This window comes from Argiope bruennichi, chromosome 10 (assembly GCF_947563725.1).
Source record: "Argiope bruennichi chromosome 10, qqArgBrue1.1, whole genome shotgun sequence".
NCBI classification, from domain to species: domain Eukaryota; kingdom Metazoa; phylum Arthropoda; class Arachnida; order Araneae; family Araneidae; genus Argiope; species Argiope bruennichi.
In genome coordinates, this window is record NC_079160.1 from 113,335,524 (window position 1) to 113,361,384 (window position 25,861).

The 25,861-nt window shown below is 27.6% G+C and overlaps 1 protein-coding gene across 3 annotated transcripts in view; it reads left to right on the forward strand.

The window, feature by feature from the left end:
• Nucleotides 1-25,284, forward strand: part of LOC129988225 (zinc finger RNA-binding protein-like) — a 38,593-nt gene extending 13,309 nt beyond the window's left edge. The window contains exons 4-22 of one of the 3 annotated variants that reach the window (XM_056096394.1): nt 1,549-1,749; nt 2,307-2,566; nt 2,977-3,156; nt 3,246-3,414; nt 5,037-5,090; nt 5,223-5,261; nt 5,391-5,530; nt 6,102-6,244; nt 6,593-6,788; nt 7,729-7,889; nt 7,990-8,058; nt 8,481-8,676; nt 10,679-10,832; nt 15,018-15,103; nt 19,887-19,982; nt 22,603-22,714; nt 22,805-22,902; nt 23,678-23,819; nt 24,802-25,284. In XM_056096394.1, the coding sequence (XP_055952369.1) occupies nt 1,549-1,749; nt 2,307-2,566; nt 2,977-3,156; nt 3,246-3,414; nt 5,037-5,090; nt 5,223-5,261; nt 5,391-5,530; nt 6,102-6,244; nt 6,593-6,788; nt 7,729-7,889; nt 7,990-8,058; nt 8,481-8,676; nt 10,679-10,832; nt 15,018-15,103; nt 19,887-19,982; nt 22,603-22,714; nt 22,805-22,902; nt 23,678-23,819; nt 24,802-24,881 (2,576 nt within the window). In that variant the 3' untranslated portion in view covers nt 24,882-25,284. The remainder of the gene's footprint in view (nt 1-1,548; nt 1,750-2,306; nt 2,567-2,976; nt 3,157-3,245; nt 3,415-5,036; nt 5,091-5,222; nt 5,262-5,390; nt 5,531-6,101; nt 6,245-6,592; nt 6,789-7,728; nt 7,890-7,989; nt 8,059-8,480; nt 8,677-10,678; nt 10,833-15,017; nt 15,104-19,886; nt 19,983-22,602; nt 22,715-22,804; nt 22,903-23,677; nt 23,820-24,801) is intronic. The other 2 variants (XM_056096395.1, XM_056096396.1) reach the window with 2 other exon arrangements.
• The last annotated feature ends 577 nt before the right edge of the window (nt 25,285-25,861 follow it).

The following is a 25,861-nucleotide window of genomic DNA, read 5'->3' on the forward strand; positions in this document are numbered from 1 at the left end:
AGATTTCTATTTGGAGGGCTTTTAAATACATAGTATATAGAGTTTTCATGGAATCAAAAGATTTTCCAAATGGTACATTTTGAAAGCCAGATTAACAGAAACGATCTTAGAGCCCAAATTGATCCCATCTGGATCTTTGGTACTTTCTTTAATGCAAGCTGTCAATTCTTTAAAGAATTTTAAATTAGCATTTGTGCTGTTCATTAATACTTAGAAAAATTTTTCCCCCCCAAGTTTAAAGCTTCTACTTCTTAAATGCTACAAGTAAATCTTCAGAGTAGCTTCAACCCAGAAATGTAGAATTCTGATATTTTATTGAACTTTGTTTGAACCCAGGCACTAAAATCTGATATTCATATCCATTTGTTTTTTAGAAGTTTTATTCAGAGATTTATCAAATCCAATCACAAGTGCTCTCACACAAAAACAATTCTTTCATAAATTTTCTTTAAAGAAAGAAGCTATCCTAAATATTGGGAAATGTGCTAATTTATGCCTTCCTAACTGTATAACTTTTGCATTGATAAACATTTGCAAAAACAATTTTGTATCTTTCTCAGCTGACTTTAATGATCGTGTATGGGAAATGAATGAATGCAGGCAGTATAAAATTTTTAATTTATAAACGGTTTCTTTTAAAAGGAATTTTTTTTATTACTAAAGTAGGAACAATTGCAGAACTAGATAATAGAATGCGTTTTTCTTGTATTTCCGTTTCCAGATTCTGGTACAACACTTTTATTTCAATTAACAGTATTCTGATTTGTAAAAAAAAAAAAAAAAAAAAAAAAAAAAAAAAAAAAAAAAATTAGTTAATTTGGAAACATTTTTTTCCTTCCTTCTATGCCCAATGGTACCTTGATAGCTTTCTGCCTCATATTGCTTAAATTCAGTTTTTTGTTACATAAAGAACAATAACTAGAATATCTATTTACTAGAAGCTTTTTACAGCCAATTAATATCTTTTAAATGCATACTTTTGAAGAAACACTTCATCTTTTTTTGAAATTAATTACTGTGGATAAGGTATTCCTTAAAGTAGAAAAGATGGTAGGAAGGTAAAGATTTTCCAAGTTGATAAAAGGTTAACTGTTCTATCGACTTTATTTTTTGTTGTTTTTTAAAACATAATTACATTTTTATAAATCAAGTTTCCCATCCTCTTCCAATTTCTCATGGACCTTGCTTGTGTAGGCAAGCTATCACTTACAACTTCAGATTTTTTTTTTTTTTTTTTTTAATATCTTAGAATAGGCTATCTCAAAAGAGCTGCATTTATTTTATTAAAATATTTAAGAAGCATTTTATGTTCAAATCATTTTTATTATATTTGCTGGTAGATTTTAGAAAATTATATAAAACTAGGTTCTCGTTCATTTGTGTATTCATGTGTTTCCTTAAATGAATAAATATTATTTTTATCACAAATTCTCCGAATAAATCTATTAAGGTTAATATTTGTATAAGGAAGAAAAAGTAACTACAGAAACTTAAATGTAGTTTAAAAAAATTTCAGAAAACTGCAATAAGCTTATTATCTTTTTTTAGTGAGTAACAATAAGCCAGTATATTCTACTACAACCAATGTGAACTACAATGCTCGACAAGCTTCTTCAGCAAAAGCTCAGACACAGACTGCACAGCCATCAGCGTCATCATATCTGTATTCGACTGGTGCATCTTCTGGAAATTCTACATCTAATTATAGTTCTACATACAATAGCTCTGCTGCTACAACAACTTACTCAGGTGTGTTTGAACTTGATTTTTTTTTTTATTAAAATTTGTTTTTATACACATCAGATAATTTAAAGTTGTAAAAATTTATTTTTTAAGTGTTAGAATGTGACTTAATTATAATTATAATTATTTAAAATTAATTTATTAAGTAATTACTTAAAAAATTAAATTCACTCCACAGAGTAATCAATTTAGGTTTGGTATCCATGTGCTTTTGAGAAACCTGATAACATTCTTCTCAGATCATTACAGATAGTTAAATATTATGATTTCATTTATCATGCAATTGCAATTTATAAGAATCTGTTCCATTCTCAATACTTGCAGGTCTTTAGTATATCCACTTATGTGTCTAGAGCTTAGTTATGTCTAATAATGATATAATGTATTTTAAGACTTAAAATTATTTCATCTTTATGCTTATAATTTTCTTCTAAAATGATAATTTTAGGCAGAAAAACAATAGTAAATTCTTGCAATAGAAATTTTTTGGTGCATTTCTCTTTACTATTTCAAATTAGAATATACTAATTTGAATATACTATTTTTCTTTGTTTATTTTGTAGCATCTATGTATGTGCAACAGTCATCTGTTTCTGTGCAGCCTGTTCAGGCTGCTGTTCAAACTAGCATTGTACAACCCACGCAACAAGTACAAGCTATTCAAACTTCAAATACTAGTGCAGTAACAACTCCCAAAACACAAGGGAACAGCTGGATGTCTTTCAAGAAAGGCCCAGTCAGAATGGCTCGACCAAAACTTCCTCCTAAGCCTCAACAATTGCATTATTGTGAAGTTTGTAAAATCAGCTGTGCTGGACCACAGGTAAGATGTTTAACCGTTGTAAATGACTGAAGTGTTTTCTTTTGATTTTCTCTCTCTTTTAAGTTTTATAGTGGCTAACTCATTTTATTCATCTCTTTCTTTATTTATTTAATATCCAGGAAAAAGTTGTTTGAGTTTGCAAATATTTAATAGTTTTTAATTATAATCATGGTTTAATTTCTTTTAAAAACTTGTAACTCAAAGTTGCCACATTAAAATAATTAAATGAATTTTGCCTCATATAAATTGATAAGAGAGGCAATTCATATCTTGATTCTCCTTCATAAGGCATATATGGTAAAGTGTTTAGGATATTCTCCAGTTAATAGTATGGTTAAACTTAAATATGTTCTGTTCTCATATTTTGAATTTGACAATGCAAAAGCATCAAATATTTTTGCCTTTTTTAGACTTATCGAGAACATCTTGAAGGACAGAAACATAAGAAAAAAGAAGCTGCTGCTAAAACTGGAACTGTAGTCCATCATGTATCTAGGGGTGGAACAACTTTAAAATGTGAACTTTGTGATGTTACTTGTACTGGATCTGATGCTTATGCTGCACATATTAGAGGAGCCAAGCACCAAAAAGTACTTTATGAATTTTTATGCTCTTATTGTTGTATGTTGTTTATTTTTTTAATATTAAGCTTAATTTTTAAAATTTTGTTTAATTTTAGGTTGTGAAACTTCATACAAAATTAGGAAAACCCATTCCTTCAACAGAACCTCAAGTTGTTCACACGGGTACAACTAATGCTACAAATAAAGCTGCAGCTGCTGGAAATAAAACGCCTACTAAAGGTAATGCTGCTAAAAAGACTGGTCCGCCTAAAATTACTTTTGTTGGTAAGTTCAGATGTTCGGAATGGCTTCCAATCTCAATTTATTCATTTCAGTATATAATATACTTCAGTTGAGGATCATATTAATCATCTCCATATCTTTGTGAATTTATCTTGTTTTCTTTTATTTACGTTTCAACATTGATTACTATGTTTATTTATTAAAGTAAAATATTGAACAATTTTAAAATTTGATGAAATAATTTTTTTCTAATTGTCATTCAAAAGAAAAGACTTATGTTAATGGAATGCATAGTAATCAGTAATTTTATCGTTGAATTTTTCTTTCTTAAATTATATTAAAAATCTATTTTTAACTAATATTTTGGGAGAAAAATATCCTGTCATTATAAATCGAATTACATTAAAATATGGGGCAGTTTGAAAATGTTTGCATTTTATAAGGATCAATCATGCATAGGAAGTCATTTTTATATAATACTATGTGGCTATGTTTGCTGATGCGTTGTGTTGCAAAGACTGTGAAACAATATGTTGGTTGATTGTCTTATCTGGGTTTGTTTGAATTGGAAGCCACTTTTTCAAAGGTGGTTGTAATGATGTTATTTAAATGGTGTGAAGGAAGTGATGTTATATAACTTGTCTGATAAAGGTGTGTGTTTAAATGTATTAACAAAATTTCAATATCAATTTTTTTAAACATTCCAAAAAATTCTTTGATAACACATACATGATTCTAGTTCAGCATCGTTGAGCCTATTTGATAATCTTGAGGGGAGTGTTTTTGTAATTAATACTAGGAGACAGTCACCATTAATACTGTTCTGTCGTCTTTAGTAATTATATGTTATCTTCTCAACCATGAGTATTAAATAAACTTGACTCTTCTATGCATGCTTTTTAGTTACCCTGTATTAAAATTAATATGCTGCTGAAATGAGTAATGATTATGATATAGAAAGTTAATTCGAACTTACTGTGTTTCAAAAATTATATGCGACTGGCTTATTTGTAGTTTTGCATTTGATTTTTAGATTAAATGATTTATGTAATGTTGTTTATAGATATCAAATGTGTACATTTTAGACATTTTGTTTGTAGTTTTGATTTTTTTATATGCACATGAATATCTTTAAAAAAAGAAATTGTTTGATTATTTACTCTGGAATTTCTTAGTATTTGGTCATTAATAAACAATTAAAATCTTTTGCTTCTTTAATTCAAATATTCACAAATAAATAAGGGTTATAAATTATCTTATTTAGAAAGGAAATATAAAATTAGAATTGTATTCAACATATTTTCATTGCTTTACAGTTCCAAGAGATGCCACCTAGAGCCTCCTTTGCACGTTTAAAATAATGTTGTTCTTGTATGATTATTGAGAATAATGATACTTTCAAAATGAGAAATTTCATAATGCATTATTTAGGCACTTCAAAAAGTTTTACTTATTTATAAGCTACGAAAAACTGCTGATATGCGGAGATTTAAACCACTTTGAGCATCTTAATTAGTTACAAGTGAAAAGGATTTTAAATTAAAGCTTCATTTCAACTGTAATTTTTCTTTCTTTGTACAAGAAAGTGTAATAAGAATACTATCTGAAATTTGTAACAGTATATGTCTTTTGTTGATATCTTTCATTTAAATCTAATTTTATAGCTGCTACAAAGGCTGAAGAAAATGCTGATGTCAAAGAAGACAATGAAGAAGAAAGTAAGGACACAATGAAAATTGTTCTGTTTTCGTACTTCTGTCTTTTGAATTAAATAGTTTTAGTAGGTCTAAAATAATACTACATATTAATATTGATTCTGACTTTTATATTTTGATTTCTTTTTTTTTTAGAAGGAGATAGTTCCAAAGAAGATGATGTTCAGCCTGTAGGTGAGTTTGATCTATGTGATTTAAAACTATGTTTTAAAAAAATAAATGCATCATTATGCATGTGAATGATATTAGTTAACTTTTTCGTGTTTTACTATGAAAAATTGCTAAAACTTTCTTTCATTTCAGGTCAAGATTATATTGATGAAATTAAGAATGAAGAAGGCAAAGTTGTTAGTTTCCAATGTAAATTATGTGAATGCAAATTTAATGATCCTAATGCTAAAGAAATGCATATGAAAGGTCGTAGGCATAGGCTGCAATACAAAGTAAGTGCTTTGTTTAAAAAACTGCTTTCATATTATGAGTAAATAATGTTCTCATTTTTTTTTTTTTTTTTTCTTGCTAGTTACAGTTTAAAATTAATGCTTTAAAAATCTTAAAATCATTATTCCCATTTTAAATATGATCATGGCGGTTGTGCTTAAAAAACTGCCAATTCAAATTTGATAATCTATTGAATTGGATAGGTGTTTATTATCAATAGCTGTTGAATTCTTTATTGAACATCTCGTACCATTATCAGTTTTTATATTTAGAGTTATAAATGTTAGCATGCTGTTTATTACACAGCATTAATTTGTTTTAACTGCATTTAATTTTTTATGAGAAGGTTTCAAATAGTCTTTTTTTTTTTTTTTTTGTATTTAATCTTTTAATTGAAACCAAGTGACTTAAAGTTTAATACAAGATCCCGTATGGTTAATATATATGCGAAATGTGTGAATATATTAATGCATGATGAAATCATCTATATTCGTCATTGGAATGTGCTAAATTGATTGGTAACCTTGTAAATGTTGTATTTCATTTTAACTGAATGAAAACTTCTATTTTTAGAAAAAAGTAAATCCTGATTTAGTAGTTGATATCAAACCTAGTCTGCGCCATCGTAAGATTCAAGAGGAAAGGCTACGTCGTCAACAAATGATGGACGACTATTTTAAAAGAAGGGAAGAAGAAAGATGGCGAGAAGAAATGAGGTTAGTAAATTTGCATAATTAAGAATTTTCTAATGAATAATTTAAAAGTTATGCTGATTGCTGCAAAATTAAAAACAGACTTCTGTCTTAATATTAAAGATATTTAAAATATAGTTATTTTTATTCCAGAGGTGTGTTGAATTATTTTTCATCAATAGTTATATCATTGAAATTGGTAACTTATTTTTTTTACCAATAATTTTTATATCAATATACTTATTTTTTACCAATTTTGATTTAAAAAGTCCAGCTGAAATGTAGAATTGCTGTTTATTTTTGATTATTTTTTATGTAAATAAATGAGAAATAAAATTGATTCAAAATGTTTTAATGGCTTTATTTCAATAGTGGTGTGAATTTTAGGTTAATGGAAGAGGAAGAACGACTCTATTGGGAGGAACGAAGACGCTATGAAGAAGAATTGGAACTATATGAATGGCATAGGCGCTATAATAGAGAACCACGGATGGGACCACCAATGCCTCCTCCCCCTCCTCGACCTTATATGATGGGAATGCCTCCTGGTGTGATGGGACCTCAGGGTGTTAGTATTTTTCTTTTTGAATTGACTTTTTTATTCTCAAATTTTTATCACAACATTTTTTTTAATTCTCACCCCCCCCCCCCCACACACACACACACTCACAAATCCAATTTACTGTTGTGCCATATAATTTACATAAAAACTATTTTTATGTAAAAATTATAAGATTGATCTGTTTTTTGCAGATTTGTATTCTTTTTTTTTTTTTTTTTAACTAAGCTTTTTAAATAGTGACATAATAGAATAACACAACAATGATCAAAACTTGCACAATGACATTTTAATTCCTTATCATTCATTACAAACATAGCACGATTCCATGGATACACCGATTGCAGAATTTTTGGAATGGAATTTGATCGTTTTCAAGCAATTTTTTTAATATAATATTTTTAGTATCTTGGGTTTTAATCATATTTATATAACTTTTCAGTGTTTATATTTAGCATAATTCATTACTTTAATAAATTTAGATCATAACATCAAAAAATTTTTATTACCAAATTTAGGTAGAATTTTCTTATTTCTCATTATTTTTATCTTAGGATTGTGATCATATTTGTATTGGGGAAAATGGGTTTACTTTGGTTTCCTTCAAGGGATTTGAATTATAAAAAAAAAAAGTTGCAATTCACCTAGCTGAAGACATGTACCATAATATTTTGATATTGAAATAAATTTATAGGAAATATGCTCATCGAAATAAGATATACTATAGTGCTTTAAAAAATTACCTTTATTTCTAGAATTTTGTATACTACAATTCCAGTTCTATTCTTCGAAACATGTTTTCTTTTTACAGTAGCTCAAGAATATGATTATTTTATGTTGCTCTTTTGTATTGCCTTTCAAATTCTTTTTCAAAAGACTATTTAAATATTAGTATAAAACATGCGTGTTTGCTGTAAAAGATTAATAATGTTACACTTAATTTTTGCAGATGAGGAGACCTGATACAGTGGATGATCGTCATGTTATGGCTAAGCACACCCAGATATATCCTAAAGAAGAAGAATTAAATGCTGTTCAGAAAATTATCACAAATTCAGAGAAGGCTCTGAAACTTGTATCAGATTGTCTAACAGAAAAGACCGATAAAAAGTAGGCAAAGAAATTATTTAAATGCTTGTTTAATCAGAATTGCCTGAATTCATATTGTGTAGATGTATTTCTGTGATTTATTTTATGTATTTCTTTATAGAGAACCTCCTAAAGTAACTGTCAAAACAGAAGAAAAATCTTCAGATTCCAAATCATCTGCAGCAACAGAGTAAGTTTGATATTAAGTAAAAATTTTATCTAGATCAATTAGCATAGATAAGAATTCATTAGGTGGGAAAAAACTAGCCATTGATTATAAGATATTAAACTTAAGTTTTATACTTTTCTGTTAATTAAAAAAAATTGTTAATAATTCTCATCACTTCAGTGGTAACATTATTGAAATTTGGTATCTACATAGATATAACCAAGGTAATTCTAATTTCATAAGTATCATTTAAAATTTTTTTTCTTTATTTATCTAGAAAGCAGAATGGGCCTCTTTTTGTTCAATAATTTAAAGCTAATTAATAACTAGAAAGTAATTTTTTAAATCAATGGATCCTATAATTTTTTAATGTGGAAGAATCTCATGTATACATACATTTGTGAAATGAAAAAGCATTTGTTAATGATATTTTAAAATATTAGAGGGAACAAAGAAAATAAAGAGAAAGAAGCTCCTCAACCATATCGTGTATTAAAGGGAGTCATGCGTGTTGGATCTCTTGCTAAAGGTCTTGTTCTGACGGGTGATTTGAATGTAAAGCTTGTTGTGATGTGTGCCGAAAAACCTACAAGATCTCTTTTAGAAAAAGTTATGGAACACCTTCCAAAACAATTAGCTGTAAGTATATTTTTTATTAAAAATTTTGGAGAAAAAAAAATGTGTACTATTTTAAAATGTTAACACTTCTTTTGGAAATTATCTGCAATGCTGTTTTAACAGTAAATGGCATTAACAGTGTTGGAGTGAGATTTTTTAATGTAAGAAAGTTGGTTTATTGCCAAATATTAGCTTTATTCCTCCTAAAAATAATTAAGTTTTATTGTTTACTGATTATTTTAATATTCTGCAATGGATTTGTCATTTTAAGACCTGCACATTGGTTTGCTGCTTAGAGAAGTATTCTCCCTAATGCACATTTTTATGTGACTCTTTGATTTGGAATGTGCTAATTGGACATTTGCCTGCATTAAACATAGAAGGTTGGCAAGGTTGCTTATGTCCTTTAATCATTGCTAAGCTATGTCATTCCCCTTCCCTCTGATTTTTTTACTATGAAAATTTAATAAATCTAATTTTTAAGTATATTTTATAACATTTAAATTCATTCATTTAAAACAACTGGTAAAAAAGAAATTCTTCCAAGGGCAAAATCTTATTTGGAGTGTAAAGACTTTAAGCAGCACTGGTTTGATTATAGTTAAATCTCGCTTATTGAACTTTTCTTGTAATGAATGAAGTGAAATCGGACTTTACTACTTTACTAAGTATCATGATGTTAGATTGTGGTATAAGGAAAAAGTATTTCAATAACATGCGAGCACAAATACAAGTGTAACCAGAAACATGCACTTTGTTACAACAAAAATAATGCAAGAGAGGAGGAGGTAATTGCCTCAGTATAGTATCAACTTTTCTATGAATTAATAAAGGTGCTGAAAGTTTGCATTTTAAATGGAGAAGAAATACTCTAATAAAGCAGTAGCTATGTGCTATGCAGTTTTATTTAACCTAAATGTTATGTCTCATTTTCTCCAAGCTTTGAAGTGAGATAAAAATAATTCCCTTTAGACAACTTTCTTGTAAAAATGTATATAATTATAATTAACAAACTACATTATTATGCATTTGCTTGAGTATTTTTTTCAGAATAGAATACATTGTTTTGTTTCAAACTGAACCTGCGGGGGGGGGGAGAGAATTTTCATTTAAGAAAGTGTTTCACATTATAAACGTGAGCTTAAAATGAATTATTTTCATTAAATAAGATTCTGTTGTATTTGCGTCTTTTTCTATCCCTCCTCCCTCCAAAAAATTCTCCTCTATAGAATTTTGAGACAAATATGGAAATAAAAATTTAATTTATTGCAAAATTTGAATTATTTTTTTCACCTTTTATTTTTAGTATAGAAATGGTGAATGCTTTTGAAGACTGCTAAAATTTCCATAAAACCCATTATATTATTCTATAAGGCATGGCTAAAAATTGCAACCTATGATTTAGAAACAGGACACTGATTACTCAGTGATCAGAGGCAGAATTTATTCAGTTGAAAACATTAAAAGGTTAAAAAAATTATAATTTTATTTACATTCTAAAATATTCAGTATGTTTGCAGATAGGTATGGTACTGAAAATACCCACTACTATTTTGTTAATTCTTATGGAAATTAAGCATGAACTCTGCATTTTTATCTTTCAGGAAATAGTACTCCCTTTCCTCTTAGATATGCTATGAATCATGTTATATTTATAAATTCATTCACAATGATATCTACACGTAAAACTTACATTTTAAATGTGTTTCTTAAAAATCTTTCTTCCCTTTTTGCTAAAAACTTGAACAAGAGAACTTTTTTTTTTGGTATGAATTCATATAAAATTTTTAGTACTTCCATAATATTTTTATGTTTCAAAGCTATTTGGGCAAACTTTTTACAAATAATAGTAGAAATAATAAAAAATATTAAACAAGACATTTTAGTAATGTTTCAAGTTCAAAATTAACTTTCCAAGTTAAAATTTGTATGAAATTTCCAGTATTTATTTTCAAAAGTAATAATCAATGTTGTGCACTGAAATGAGTTTAAAAATAATTTGTTTATCTTTAAATTTCTTTAGATTGTTGCACCAGAGGACAAATATGAAGTTACAAGATGCGTGGAAGAAGCAGCCATTGTTATAACTTCTGCTACTGACCCAAAAATAGTTGTGACTGTTACACTGACATCCCCTGTGATGCGTGAATCTAACACTGATCCAAACGCCCCTGGAGGTATGCTTTTGGTCAATAGGTTTGATTTGTTTTGTGGAACTCAACTTTTCCAAAATCAAAACTTGTGTTTTAATCTTACCCTTAATTCCAAAAAATTTTTAACATGTAATTTGTCCAATTTATTTAATAAACTTTTTGAATGACTACAACAATTTATAGTTTTCATAGTATAAGTAGTACTTAATTACAAAACATTTTTTTATTAGGTTATACTTGTAAGATGAAATTTATTTGTTTGAATTTTTTCCCCTTTTAAATTAATTGCACAAATTTTAAAATCAAATTATTCATAAAAGGACTGGTATTTTTTTCTTCCCTAATTTAAAATATTTTAACTTCTGTGGAGGGGATTGAAGTTGACATGTTAACAAACATTGCAATTGGTATACAGTCAATAGAGAAATGGTAGCAGTAAAGAAATATTGACAAAACTTTTCCTTTTTTTTTTATGTAAAAGAAAAAAAGACTGTGATGGAAATAAAATTTTGTATTACAGGAGTTTGGAGCCCATTTATGCAGTTAATAAGTCAGGCTTGAAATATATTTATGAAACAGTAATATATTTAATTTAATCCATGAAAATGACTGCAAATATCATACAAATTTTAAACAAAGTTGTAATTTTTTTCCCCTTCCCTTCACCTCCCAGAGTTTGCAACATTTGTTTAAAAAAAAAAGTCTAGGAATAATTATACTATTTTAATTCTTTGTTTGTCTTTTTTAATATACTTTTCAACTTTAAAGTGGTATCTTAATTTTTATTATAAAAATAGGATCTTTGAAGTTTCTTTATATGCTTTAAAAGGCCATATGTTATAAAAATGTTATGAAAATAAATTTTTTAAAATTTAGTTTATTCTGGAAATATAAATTCTTATAGATATGGTAGAATTCTGTAACAATATCTTTAAAAGCATTTTCATTTCATTTAAATTTGTATATCATTAGGGTATACTAAAAATTTGAATGGAATATTTTTCCTTTTTTAAAACATTTATTCTTTTATGTGTAGAAGTTTGACTTTCATGGTACATTAAGCTTTTCTTTGCACCAAATATTTATTCCTATGTTTTAAAAATAAATCAAATATTTTGCAAGAAATAAAATATGCTTAAATTTATTTTCATATAATCGTTTAGTAAAATTTAAATAATTCAGTTTAAACAAACTTGAGGCTACGTAATTCAATTGAATTTGAGAGTATGTTATGGAAAGAGTGGGATTATCTGAAATTAATTATTAAATAGATTTGCATTAATTGTAAATTTGATGCAATATCCATTGCAAATATAGTTTATAAAAATATTTCTTGCCTGTTAAGTATCTTATCTATACTACCTGATAAGTATCTATCTATTCTTATATAAAGCTCAATGCGTGTGTGTTGGCACTCCACAGGCCAGACCGTTTGATCTACAGCTACTAAATTTGGTACACGTATACCTTAGAGGTCGGGAATGTGCACCTGGTGTCCCTTTTTTTTTTTTAAAATTTTTAGTTAGAATTTTAATTATTAATGAAAAACTAACTTTCACGCCAAAAAATCTTTTCATTTTCCCCACCGCCAAATGAGTAAGGCTTCAGTTTTTTTCCCACATTAATGAGGCTAGGGTTAACATTTTTCGGCCAATTATTTCAAATGATTCTGTTTATTTTCTTAATGTTTAATCTCAAATGCATCAAACATTATTAATTAATCGATCTTTCAGATTCTTTCTGAAGTACTTTTAAATTAAATTAAAGCAGAATAAAAGAAATCCAAAATTTCCAATCTGCATAGCGTTACCCCAATTGGCATTGAAAATTCATGCATGCACATTGTGTTCTGATTGTTGACAATAGTTTCAATGGATTCGGAATTGATTTAAATTATTTTTAGGTTAGTTGTGTGCTTTTGTAATTAAATTGTATTTATCTTGGTTATATATTTTTTGTATATGATTATAGTTTTAAATATATCGTTTTTTAAGTAGTTTATTTTAACCTGTTTTCGATTGATTATTTTAAATGATTCTGTTTATTTTCTTAGTGTTTGATGATTTAAAATTAAACAGTGTTAATTAATCAATCTGCTCGTGATGAATCTGAGAAAATTTTGTTGACAAATTTTTGAGATATTATATAAATTAAGATATATATTCTTTAGTGCCCATAAAATTTAAATGCTCAGTTACTCTGTTTTCAGTAATCATATTATAAAAAATGCTTTGTTTCAGTAAAAAATATTATATTAATTGCAGATTCATCCTTTCCACTTTAATTTAAAGTATAAATTCTACGGGAGCTAACAGAAAATTAGAGATAAATAAATATTACGTTATGACTGAAGGCCTTTATAATATTACGAGTGAATTATATGACTATCAAAATTTGAAGTTTTAAAATATTTTGATGAAGAAGTTATTAAAGTAAGAATTGCCTAAAATATTTAATTATTAAAATTTTAACGCACATTAAGATTGGCGAACCGGCTTGTCGCCAAAGGCGGCTAGTTGCTGTAGAAACTGGGAGAAGAAACAACTTGCAATATGTTTTCCAATACGAGGTAGATGTATTAGTTGAAGCAGTTTTGTGTGCTACCTATAAACTGATTTGCTGTATTATTATATATAGTATAAAAAATTATATGCAGTAGACTCCCGATTATCTGCGCATGCCGCACAAAGTTTTTTTTTTTTTTTTTTTTTTTTTTGACTGATTTCTTTAAAAAGGTGTAGTTTTACAGTTATGCTTTTGTAATTACATAATACATTACAGTATTAAAACAGTACATATGTATTAATTTTTCTGTGTATCCTTGACGCCTCTCGGTAAGTACAAAGCATTTTCTGTTTTAACAAAATGCATTTTAGATTAGTTTTGAGTGATATACTAAAATATTAAGCGTTAGTTAAACATTTCCTGCTGTTTATTTTACGTTTTTTTGTACATAAAACGATTTTTCAAAGTTGGAATGACTGTTTTCTCTTTTGTTATACTCGTTTTTAGCGTTTTTCGGATTATCCGCGATTTTTGTTATCCGCGGCGGCCGCGCCACCCAGTTCCGCGGATAATCGGGAGTGTACTGTAAGTTTATTATTCATAACTGCATAGACACAGAAAATGTCATATATTTGATTCTGTAATCATATTTATGCCAGATTAAAAAATTCGTTAGATGCATGAATTTTTTTTCTATTAATTTAGACTTTGTTTGTTTATTTTATTTTTTATTTTTTTAAATCTTCCAAATTTCTGTCTTCTAGTCTATTAATTTAGTAATATTTAATCCTTTAAGTTTTATAATTGTACAATTTTTTAAGTGGCAGATATTTAAATTTGTTTAATTGAAAGGCATATTCCTCTTCTGCAAAAATCACATTATTGGCAAATTTTTCAAATTAAGTACTTTTTATTCTTAGTAATTAGTATTTTTTAGGAGCATAGCAGCATATTTAAAATTACATGTCTGCCACTCAAATAGTTAATTATTTTAGTAACGAGATGTGAACATACATATAGAAATTGGATTTTCAACTTTTATAGTTCCCCTAGATTAAAATGTACGTGTGCAAGAAAATTATTAAATTGTTCAGTCATTCAAAAAGTATTAATATCTAGTTGTAAAAGTGTTCACCTATTTGGATCAAGTAGCTTCTTACATAGTGATGAAACAGTTAGTATGTATCAAGTAACCTGTATGTTTTGTTTAGTTCCGCTTTGAAGCTTTCAGGGGAATGAGCTCCTCTACATTGAATGCTGTGGGTGGCTGACCTGGAAGGATTTTTGATCACCCTGGGTGGTTGTCAGTTGTGCTGCCTTAAAGTTTGCATGAAATGTTTGTCCTTATTCAGTAGTCATGCGAGGCCATTTTAGGATGTCTCATTTTAAATTTAAAATTCATGCTGTAATTTCATTTTTTCAATAATTATTTTAATTTATATCATGGAAGATATTATTTTGTATAAGTGCTGGTAATATTGTTTTATTTTCATTCCTGTTTTTCTTTTTTGAGTTTGAATTTTATTTAACTTAATGTGTATAAAAGTAAAGTAGTATCTTATTAGTTATTGAAGTGCTTCAAGGTACTACTTAACTTTTATTTTTCAATAAAGGCAGCACTTCGGGCATGCCCCCATAGGTCAAACACCCATTCCTTTCAGTCTCCTTGTGCTAATGTCAGTCTTCTATCATCTGGTTTTCTAGAGACTGTTACCGATCCACCGGATGTACTGGACAGGCAGAAATGCCTGGACGCCTTGGCCGCCTTGAGACATGCCAAGTGGTTCCAGGTTTGCATTTTCTTTACTTTTCAGCCTTATGTATATCTGCTATGTGGTAAACACTGACCCCTCTCAGAACTAGTTACTGTGATTTTTATTTTATAAAACATTTAATGAGCTAAATTGAAAACTAGAGGATATATTTTTAAAAAAAGTGCATTATTGTTATGTTTCAAACTATTTTAATTGTAACTTTGGGAATTGTGAATATTTGTTGTATAATTATGATATTTGGTTTATAGTTTGGTTATGATATAGTTTCAACTATATCTTACTTTAATTCTTTGCTGTGAAATATGCTTTTATTAATTTGATTGCTATATATATGATGAAAACATTTATTACACAGAGAAGTTTGTATGATCTTCCATCCTGGTTTTTAAAAATTTACAATTTCTTCCATTCAAAATTCTTTTTTTATTGCCATTATGGATTAATCTTTTGAATTCCAATGGAGATGATTTCAATTGTAACCATTTTAATTATGTACTGTGATATGATGGGCTAGGTTGCGTTTGAAACATAACAAGTGGTGTTTTAAAGTTAATTTAAATAGATTTGAAAGGAGGTTTATTATTGCAAGTAAGACTTGCAATACATGAGGCTGGAAAGTCGTAAAGTCCTTCATGATGACTCAAATGCATGTCAGATGATGGACCATTCAATAAAATGATTTAAAATTCAATTTTCATAACTTATCAATGTGATTATGGATAACTAAAAACCCCTGATGTAAATTATAAAACAATGAAGCATCAAAAACAAATTCTAGGAAAATTAAAATATCCATAATCACTTCTCATTTATATTGCTACGTTTTGGCTTAGATAATTTTGAATAATTTTATTTAAAGCCTTTTTTAAACCTAGTAATCTAAAATATATATATATATGCAATATTTTTTTAGAAATAAAAATTTAATTCAAATGGAGTATACGCGAGTAGAAAATATTGGGGAGGATATCGGCGGTATTTGAACTGGGCTTAATCTGTTTTGCATATATATATAGTTCTGCTAAAATGTAGCCAAATGTTCGTTCTTATGCTAAAATTCACTAAATTATTTGGCGCCATACCTGAATTAGCTTTTTGATATTTGAACATATGTTAAACTTCAAGTAAAATTACTTCTAATTTTCTTGAAAGGACAGATTTTGAGAGATATACTGGTTGGATATTCTGGGAAAGCAAAAGAGTTTTTATAAATGTATAATCTTTTTATTAATAATTGCTGTTCCATTTATTTTTACTTATATTATATTTTATGAATTTAGTTTCTTTAATAATTTAATTTTTGATAAAAGTTGAAATTAAGTCAATCAATATAGAATTATTTGATGGGTTAAAATAATTTTTGTATTCCTGGAATAAAAATGTCTGCTTAGAACCTTAATTTAAAATGTCAATTTGACATTTGCCCCAAATTTAATTTATTTTGAAAAGTATATTTTATAAACACAAAACTGGAGTGATTAAAAAATGTGTAAATGATTCTAGGAAATTTGCACAGTAAAAATCCCACTTTAAAATTTGACTCTTGCATAGAATTTGAAGCATGTGTTTAGATTATTACAAAAAGATAATAACCAAGCTTGTATGGATGATGTGGATTCCCCAAATGTACCAAGATTGTAAATAACTAAACATTGTGAGAACTTTTTTTCTCCCTGCAGTTACTTCTCAAAAATTTCAGTGAATTGCAAGTCTTTCAAAATCGGGAATTGATGAAAGCCATAGATCCTCTCTTGCGACATATATCGGAAAGTCGTGCATAATCTTAAAATTCAACCTCTACTGTATCGTATGAAAAGTATTTCAGGTAGATTATTGAAAATTTGACCAAGGTTCACTGTAAATTGTTATAACTTAGAATTGATATAGCATATAGTATATCGATTCTAAGCTTTTGAAAAGTTCAAGAACTATACATAATTTAACAATTTTCCAGCTATCAATTGATTAAACTAGACCCAGATCTAATCTGAAATTATGCTCATTTAAATAACTTATAAAACTGCTGTACTGAGCAAACTATGTGCAAGACTCTATTTATCGCAAGACTCTATAATCTATAAATTAGATAAATTCCAAAGTTTTTCTCTCCATGACTTTATATTCTCCGTCCATTTTAATATGGTATGGGATCCTTGACAATTGTAAATTTCATTTTACGCTATCATTTTTTGAAATTCTTGCTCACTAATTGGGAAGGTTATCCTAAAAAATATTTATATTGAGGGAACATCATTTCCTTATGTTATTTTCGAATGTTTCCCCCTCCCCTTCCCCTGAATTAACTGTTATAATTTAAATTAAGAGCTATTCAAAATTAGTTGTATGCTTTTGCATTATTGTATCTTCTGTATGAATGCTCCATATTCTACCTTTTCACAGTATTATCTGAGGGTAAACATGATTCAGTAATTTCTTTTACAGGATTTATAAAAAAGTTGTTGAAAAGGGCTGGGCATTTTTGCACAAAATATAGTTTCATATAATTTTTTCTAATATGAATATAATATTTAAAAAGTGCAATTATAACCCAGGAAGCACTGCAATAGGAATATGGAAATTATAGTGCATAATACATAATTTAACAAATTATTAAAAAAAGGAATTTAATGTTGTTGTTTGAATTCTACCTTAATTTATGCTATGGTTATTTCTGATTGCAAAAGGAATCGTTTGAAACTTTTTTTTAAATTGTTGAGTGCTTTTTTGAACCATTTTTACTCATGTTTTATATCTATTAAGTTGTATGTAAAATTGATTTTCCTTCTCTTCTTCCAGCACTTCAATTTCTAACTTTTTCGTTTGCAAAAGTATCTTAAAGTGAAAAGATAGCATATTGTTTTATTCTTAATTTCTCTTTTAGAAATATTATGATTGCACGATATAAAATTTGGATTTTAAAAAATTTATTCAAAATTAATTATAAAGAGAAAGTAATGTAAATAATAGAAAATAATGTTACTGTATATTTTAGATAAAATTTATACTTGTGTAGTAATTTTTTTTCTCTGCTTGATAAGGTAAATAAATATAAAATTCTAAATGGAAGAAATTTTTGATTAAAGTGTGTTAAAATATTTTGAATTTTTTTTTCTCCGCTTTTCAACAATATAAATTTTTGTAATTAGATACTTTTGAGCCTCTGATTGAATATTTTTATTAATATTTTAAAGAATTTGAGACAAATTATAATTTTTCTTTTCAAAATTAAAAAAAACAAAAACATATATAGTAAGTTTCTTTGTAAAAAGTTATCTGTTTAAAGTATTATACATCACAATCTGCTGAAATTTATTTTTCTCCTATGTGGTCATTCTCTTTAATTGTTGAAGTAAGAAGGGGGAAATTGCAGGTAGGGTTAAGTTAAAAACATTATTATTTTATTATCTAAATTTTTTGTTATTCAGTTTGTTTACTTAAGCTTAAAAATTTACTTACTTCCTTGACATTTATATATTTAAAAAAAAAAAAATCTTTAACATTTTTTGTAATGCATTTTGATTGCAGCCAGTTTAAAAATATTATTTTAATTTAACTATATATTGTTATATGAAATTTCCAGAAGATCCATTCTTTTTCCTGATATCTGTTATAGATGATTATCCTAAAATAGTTAGCAGCTTAACCCTAATACATATGATTTTAAGTTAATTTATTGCATTTCTAAACTTAATGTGTTTAATATATATAAAGTATAGAAATTGAATATCAATCCCATATTGTGACTAATTTTTTATCAAAGTCGAATTAAGATACTACATAGTAATTTTCTTTAAAATATGCTATTTAAATAATGAATACATTTCTTCAGCTTAATTTTTGATGAGTATTACAAGCATGTGTTTAAAGTTAACTTCTTAATCCATTTCCTACTCATTTAACTTTTTTATATTTTGATGTCAGGAAAGCTTAATTCTGATTGTAATTATTTGTCACTTATTGCTATAAAACCTTCAAACAAATGACGCTGAAGATAACTATGTAAACTCTACCTACTATTTTAAGATTTCTCCAAAAAAAGTTATATTTTTTAAATAGTTTTTCTATTTTGTTAGAATATTTCAATCTGCTGTATTTATAAAAATTACTTTGAAAAGTTATATAATCATTGCATAATCATTACTTACTTTTTGCATTTATTTCAATGTTTTTTGAGGGATGGGGTGAATTTTCAGTTTCTTTATCAAATTTTTTACCTTTTTAATATAAAGAAGACCGAATAAAAATATTTCTTGATTAAAATTTTGTTGTTGCATTACTAATCCTTACAGGCAAGCATTGCAGTTGAGTTTTAAATATGTTTATTAGATGTGAAGTAGAATTTTTCTAGTTTTGCCTAAATTAAAGAGAAATAAAACTTTCTGTTTATTCTGATTGATGAAATATTAAAGAATTTTTCTAAAATTTAGCATGAAAATAATTAGCTATGTGTGTGATCCATTCATTAATATGTAGTTGAAAATAATTAAGTTAAGTCTTTCCATATTTTGAAAATAGTTCTTTTTATCAAATTTAGTACTTTTTAGTATTTTCCCTGAGTATTTCTTAGTGTTAACTAATTTTTCTTACTTTAAATAAGACAGTTGTATGAGAGGGATTTTACATCTTTGTTCTCCTTTTTGATAACATTTAAATGGAACAGTGTATAATATTAAAACCTTTTAAAAAACCCCATTTTTAAAATTTTTTTTTTTATGTATTTCAATTTTCCAGAAGCAATTCAGGTATGTGTTGCTTGGACTAATAAGATTTTTATTAAATTTAACTTTTGTTTCTACAGGCTAGAGCAAGTGGACTTCAATCTTGTGTTATGGTAATACGCATCCTAAGAGATCTTTGTCAACGTGTACCTACCTGGAGCCGCTTGAATGGCTGGGTTGGTAGATTTCATTAGTATTAAACCATGTTCCTTTTCTGCATCATTGTAATTCTTGTGTTACAGTAATGTAATAATTGGGGTGTGGCTGTAAAACTGAAATATATTTGAATCACTGTTTGCTGTAACCATACAAGTCGCTGTATCCATTAAAGTAGAAGTCTTAAAACCTGAATAATTCATTTGATCAATCATCAAAATTTCTTTTACTTAATGGATTTTGTTTATCTGTAGCTTTGTTTTATTTGAGCAACTGATGCATTTTATATTGAAAGGGTCCCAGAATAAATTAAATTTTCAATTCATGCTATTTTTACACTTGGAGAGTTTCCCTGGTTTGAAAATTTGAAATGAACATGAAAAAATGTAAATTCAATATGTAGTCATGTTACTGGTTATTGAAAATTAAAATTTCATGGTTAATTATTATATCATAAGGCAATTAGAATAGGTTTCATTTTTATATTCTCTTGGTCTGTGATAATTCTAAACAGTGATTATGCCTGTTGATGAACCACTGAACCATGACTGTATAAACATTAACTTGCATTTCTGCTTTTTGGATTTGTTTTTTGCTTGGTGTAGTATTTATCCTCACATTTACTGATTCAATGAATTGATGTTAAATTCCTTTTCAATTTTGTTAATGAGCTTATTAAAACTCTAAATTATTGCTGCCATAAATCCTGAAAGCTGTTTTTGCTCCCGAGAACTGAACAAATTTTTTTGATTGCATATTTTTAATTCTTCTAAACACTGTGTGACAAAGTTAGTATAAAAATATTCAGAATTCCCGTAGCACCAGACAAATCATAAATAATACAAGGAATTTTTAAAATTCCCTAAAAATTCGGGAAGTACAGTGAATTTTTCATTATATAGCCCCCCCCCCCCCCCCCCCCCCGGCTGAAAAGTCAATCTCTTTAAACATTGTAGGAATGAAAGATCATGGTCAAGGCCTTTTAACACAGAACATCAGTCTCTACTGTTAAACTACAAAAGTTTGTCCCTTTTCTTCTATATATATTAGTCCAAATTCCATAATGGAAAAAATAGTTATTACAAGTTACATGAATATTACTGGAGCTGACTTTTGATTTATGAAGAATACTACCAACATATTGAAAAAAATTGTTGCTGTTTTAAAAGCTGCATCTTGTTTAAACTTATTTATTGCTAAACAATGCACTGTTATATGAAAAGTAAATGATTGATATTCTCCAATTTCTTTATTCCAAGGCATAAATTTCCTTTACATGTTCAAAAAGAGTAAACATACAATCTGAAATTTTCATGGGGTGAAAGAAGGGGGGGGGGGGATAAAGTGAATGCAAAGAACAGCTTGTTCATTTAATGAAGGAATTCATTTAGATGATTTCTATTCTAATATTTTAGGTTTTGGGGAAATCATAAAAATAGTTCAGTTTTCACTTGGCAGTACATCTTAGGAAAGTTGGATTTGGCATCATCAATAAGATGTGCTTGTTGAAAATTCTTAAGAAGATTCTTTAATTGACCTAAAAACTTTGCATGGTGCCATAAACTTTTTACGGAAGTGTCTTAAATGTTCCAATCTCGAGGACTTTGTCCTAGTATGCAAAATTAGTTCAGACAAAAAGACAAACACAAAGCATCTTAAAAATTGTTACAAAAGGGGAGGGGGTGAATTTTATTGATGAATCTGCAAAAATTGGTGTTCAAATATATAAAATGGCAAAAAATAAATTTAAAAAAAAGTTAATCAGGAAATGTGGTTTGGAACATGTTAGCTAGAATGCTATTGTGTGTTTTATTTCATCCAAGTCTTTAATTTTGTGTGACTTTTAAATTAGAGAGCATGTGAATTATAAATATTTCCCTTCTCTTTTCAACATGTGAATTTTGTCTTGTAAAATTCTAGGCAATATTTTTTTTTTCTGTATGTAAATTATAAACATTTAAATATACTGTTATTTCAATCACTATTGAATTTTTTTTTATTCTTCCATTTTCACTGATAAAAATAAGGTTTCCCTTTCACTCTCTTTCAATAATTTTCTCATAAATACTTTGTGTATTTGTTCTTACATTGCATGAACAAATGCAAAAAAAAAAAAAAAAAAATTCCACCATATTTTTGTGGTAACCCTGATATTTCTATATAATGGAATATAAGAATTCCTAATGCTTATGTGAATTTAAGTTTTCTCCATAAATGAATGTAATTTTTTATAGAAAAATGAAGATAAAAGTAGCTATGTATATAAGAACTTCTTTTTTGATTTATGATTTATGTTTACTATTCAAACTTGAAGTATAACTTTTAGTTTCTGTAAATGATTTACTTAGAATTGAAATTTTTGGTGTTTCCTTTCCCCTTCTTATCTTTTGTATCTCAGGAAAGCTTTGTTACTGTTGAAAAATAAGTATTAAGCATAATTTACTATGCTTTTGTTTAGTCAGCTTAATATTTTTATTTCATCTCTTCTGCAAATTAAGTCTGTAAATTTCTAAAGTCCTTCATTATTAGATTTCTTTGAGGGAGAGGGATATATTATTAATTTGAATTTTGTAGATGTATGCAAGTCTTTCATGAATTTATTGTCGCTAATTTATTATGTAAATTTCTTTCCTACTTCAGGCCATGGAATTGCTCGTCGAAAAAGTGTTAAGTAGTTGTGGACAGCCGCTGAGCCTTGGCGATGCCCTGAGACGTGTTTTTGAAGCTATTGCATCGGGCATTCTTTTACCTGGTGAGTGAAATTATTTTTGTGTGTGTAAATGTTTGTAGTTTTTAAAAGTTAAAAAATTTGCAATTCTAAAATTTTTACCTTTTACGATAGGATCATCTGGTTTGCTTGATCCATGTGAAAAAGACCCTACAGATGCTGCAGGTAGTCTAACAAATCAAGAAAGAGAAGATATTACTGCTAGTGCGCAGGTATTTTGGCATTGAAAAATTCATTGCAAAATATTAGTTTTTATAGAGTAAATTACTGTATAATTTTGCTTGAACAATGTTGAGAATTTTGAGTTTTACGATGAAGTCTTGCTCAGTTCGACTAATTTGAAAGTATTTATTCAAACATATCATGCTACTGTTTAGTAGCATTTCTGTCTACTTTAATAATTTAGTTCAATATGTTAATATCATATAAAAATACTATGCATATGTTCTTTAATCAATTGATATTTGAATAATTAGCAAAATTGTTATGATCCGAAAATATTTAACTCAATAATAACCAATTCACTTAATATTAATTTTTTCACTTTTGTGGCTGAAACAAATATTTATCACTCATTGTTTCTTCTTTGCTCTGTTTTAAAGATCAATTATATTTCCTAAACTCTTAAATAATTTTCATCTGGAATATACTATCCTTTAGTCAGATTTTGAACTTGTCGCCATTTTGAAATTTTGTGTCGAAATTTATTTTGAAGAAATCAAGAGGAATAAAAGTCCCTAAAATAATTTTTTAACAATTTTCTTTCATTGATTGTTATCTTAATATAGTGTTTCCAGCTTAATTCAGAAGAAAATGTATGTGTTTTATAAATTCTTAGGTATTATTAATTAAAATAAGTAGCTATAGATTTGTTAAGTCTGTTTCTAATATAGTAATATCAACTTAATATGAATGCTTCTTATTGTGTATTCTGTTCTGTTAAAATTTAATGTTATTGTTGCTAAATCAAATTTTATTCTTTTCCAGCATGCTTTGCGACTGATAGCTTTCCGTCAAATTCATAAAGTTTTAGGAATGGACCCCTTGCCTCCTCCAAAATTCACTCGAGGACCTTTCCCACGAAAACGAAGACGTGATAATAGCACTAGTGAGGATAAGGATTCAGAAGGTATTTCTGATTATTTGATTACTTGAAATTATTCATTTGATGCTGATTTCTAGACTACTTGGAATTACTCACTTGGTGTAATCCATCAGAGTAATTTTTTCACTTTATAGTATTTTTTCATATATAGAGAAAGTATTATAATTGTTAAAAGATGAGTTAATGATGAATCTCCACATTTAAGATCTCCCTGAATCCCAAACACATTTTTTGGAAATATCTGCTTGTGAATACAATTAATCAAAAAGGCTTTGGTAACAAATGAAGGAAATAATTACTAAATTAAAGGATTCAGATGAGATGTGGGAAGTTAGTTGGGCATTTAGTTAGTTTTTTTGGGACAGAAGGGTAAATCAGTTTGTAATTGTTTGACCTTGAGAATATGAATGTTTAGTGAAATAAGTATCCAGTAATAGGTTGTGTGAAATTAGCATCTAATATTTGCCATCCATGCACTTATGGTAGGAGTGCCTGCATTGAGATTTCGAATTTCACTTTGAACTGTAAATATTGGCTTATATAATTATAAGATGAACATAACAGGTGCCATAAGTACTTTTTACTTAAGCATCTAGAAGTGATAAGAAAATAATGGTTCAGTTGAAAAATGAATGTGCAAATATTAGGCTCAAGTTAATCATTTATATTGTTAAGCCTGAAATATATTTTACCTTGTATTTCTGTAAAAAAAACCCTTTGCAGTCTTTTTGTATTATTAAGAGTAAGAACCCTGAGAGAAAATTAATTTTGAATTTTTAGTTACTGAGTAACTTTTGTATTAACACTTTGATTGCCATGTGAGTGGGTCACCAGTGACTAGTGGGCCCATACAAATTGCATGGTAAGAAATTCACACATCAGTCAATGAATGTATTGTGAGCATTTAATTAACTGACTTTTATTATGATTATTTAAATAATTAGTCTATTATATTTCTGTAATTTATATTAAAGAGTTTGGTAACATCTCATTTTTTATATTACAGGAGCCAATGGACAAAAGAAAGACAAGAAGGAAGACGACAAGCCTGAAAAAATGGAAACATCTGAATCTAAAGCATGTTAAGCAAATTGACGATATTTCAAATTGCATTTCTTGTAGAATTCTTAGCTTAATTTAAGTATATAATCTGGTGTTTGTTACGCACCTGAATGTTTGGAGGACATTGCGTTAATATTACCAGTTTTGTGTAGAATATTATTTTCCTGTCATGTTCATCACTTATGCATATTTTCCCATTTGGTATCAATGCCATGTGCGAACCAAAATTATCGTTAATAATTGTGGACTTGTTTATGTAAAATTCATGGAGCATAGCATGATAGAATTCACAACACATGCTGTTTTGTTTTGTTTACGTCACAGCATTTTGCTGTGAAATATTTTTTTTAACTTGGTATTGAAGATGGTACACAATTATGCTTTAGTCCCATTGTATAACTTTTGTCATTAAATATTATGTATTTAATTTTTGTGTCGGTTCTTTCATTGATATGAATGTAAATATTCATATTTTGATTTTATTGCATTAAAGAGTTGTTAAACTTATATACATGTTCAATATTGTTTTTAAAAAGTATTAAATGTTTTATTATGTAACATAAATGATTGAAAACTGTTATCGGATAATTTAAATTAATTTAGCACTGCTTATCTGAAAATAGAAAATTTATTTTACTATAGCTTTTTCTTTCCCCCCCCCACCCTGTGCTACAAAAATCCTTCTATTATCTCACCTAAATTTGAAATAATGTGGAATTTACACTAGAAAGTATTTTAAGAAGTTACGAATCGCTCTTTATTCCTAAATAACAATTTATAATTGAAAAGTAATTTTTCTTCGAATAGTGAGTGCCTGAGAGAGACTTCACAAATTTGAGGATCCTGGTGAACTTTTCATGAAGTCAGAAAAAAATGGGATTTAACATTTTTGTAAAATAACGAGTATGGCCATTGATTGAACCTATTTAGAAAGAATGAGGGTTGTGAAATCTGTAATCGTTTTTGTCCTTGCTTCTAGAAGCGATATTACATAATTGGATTCA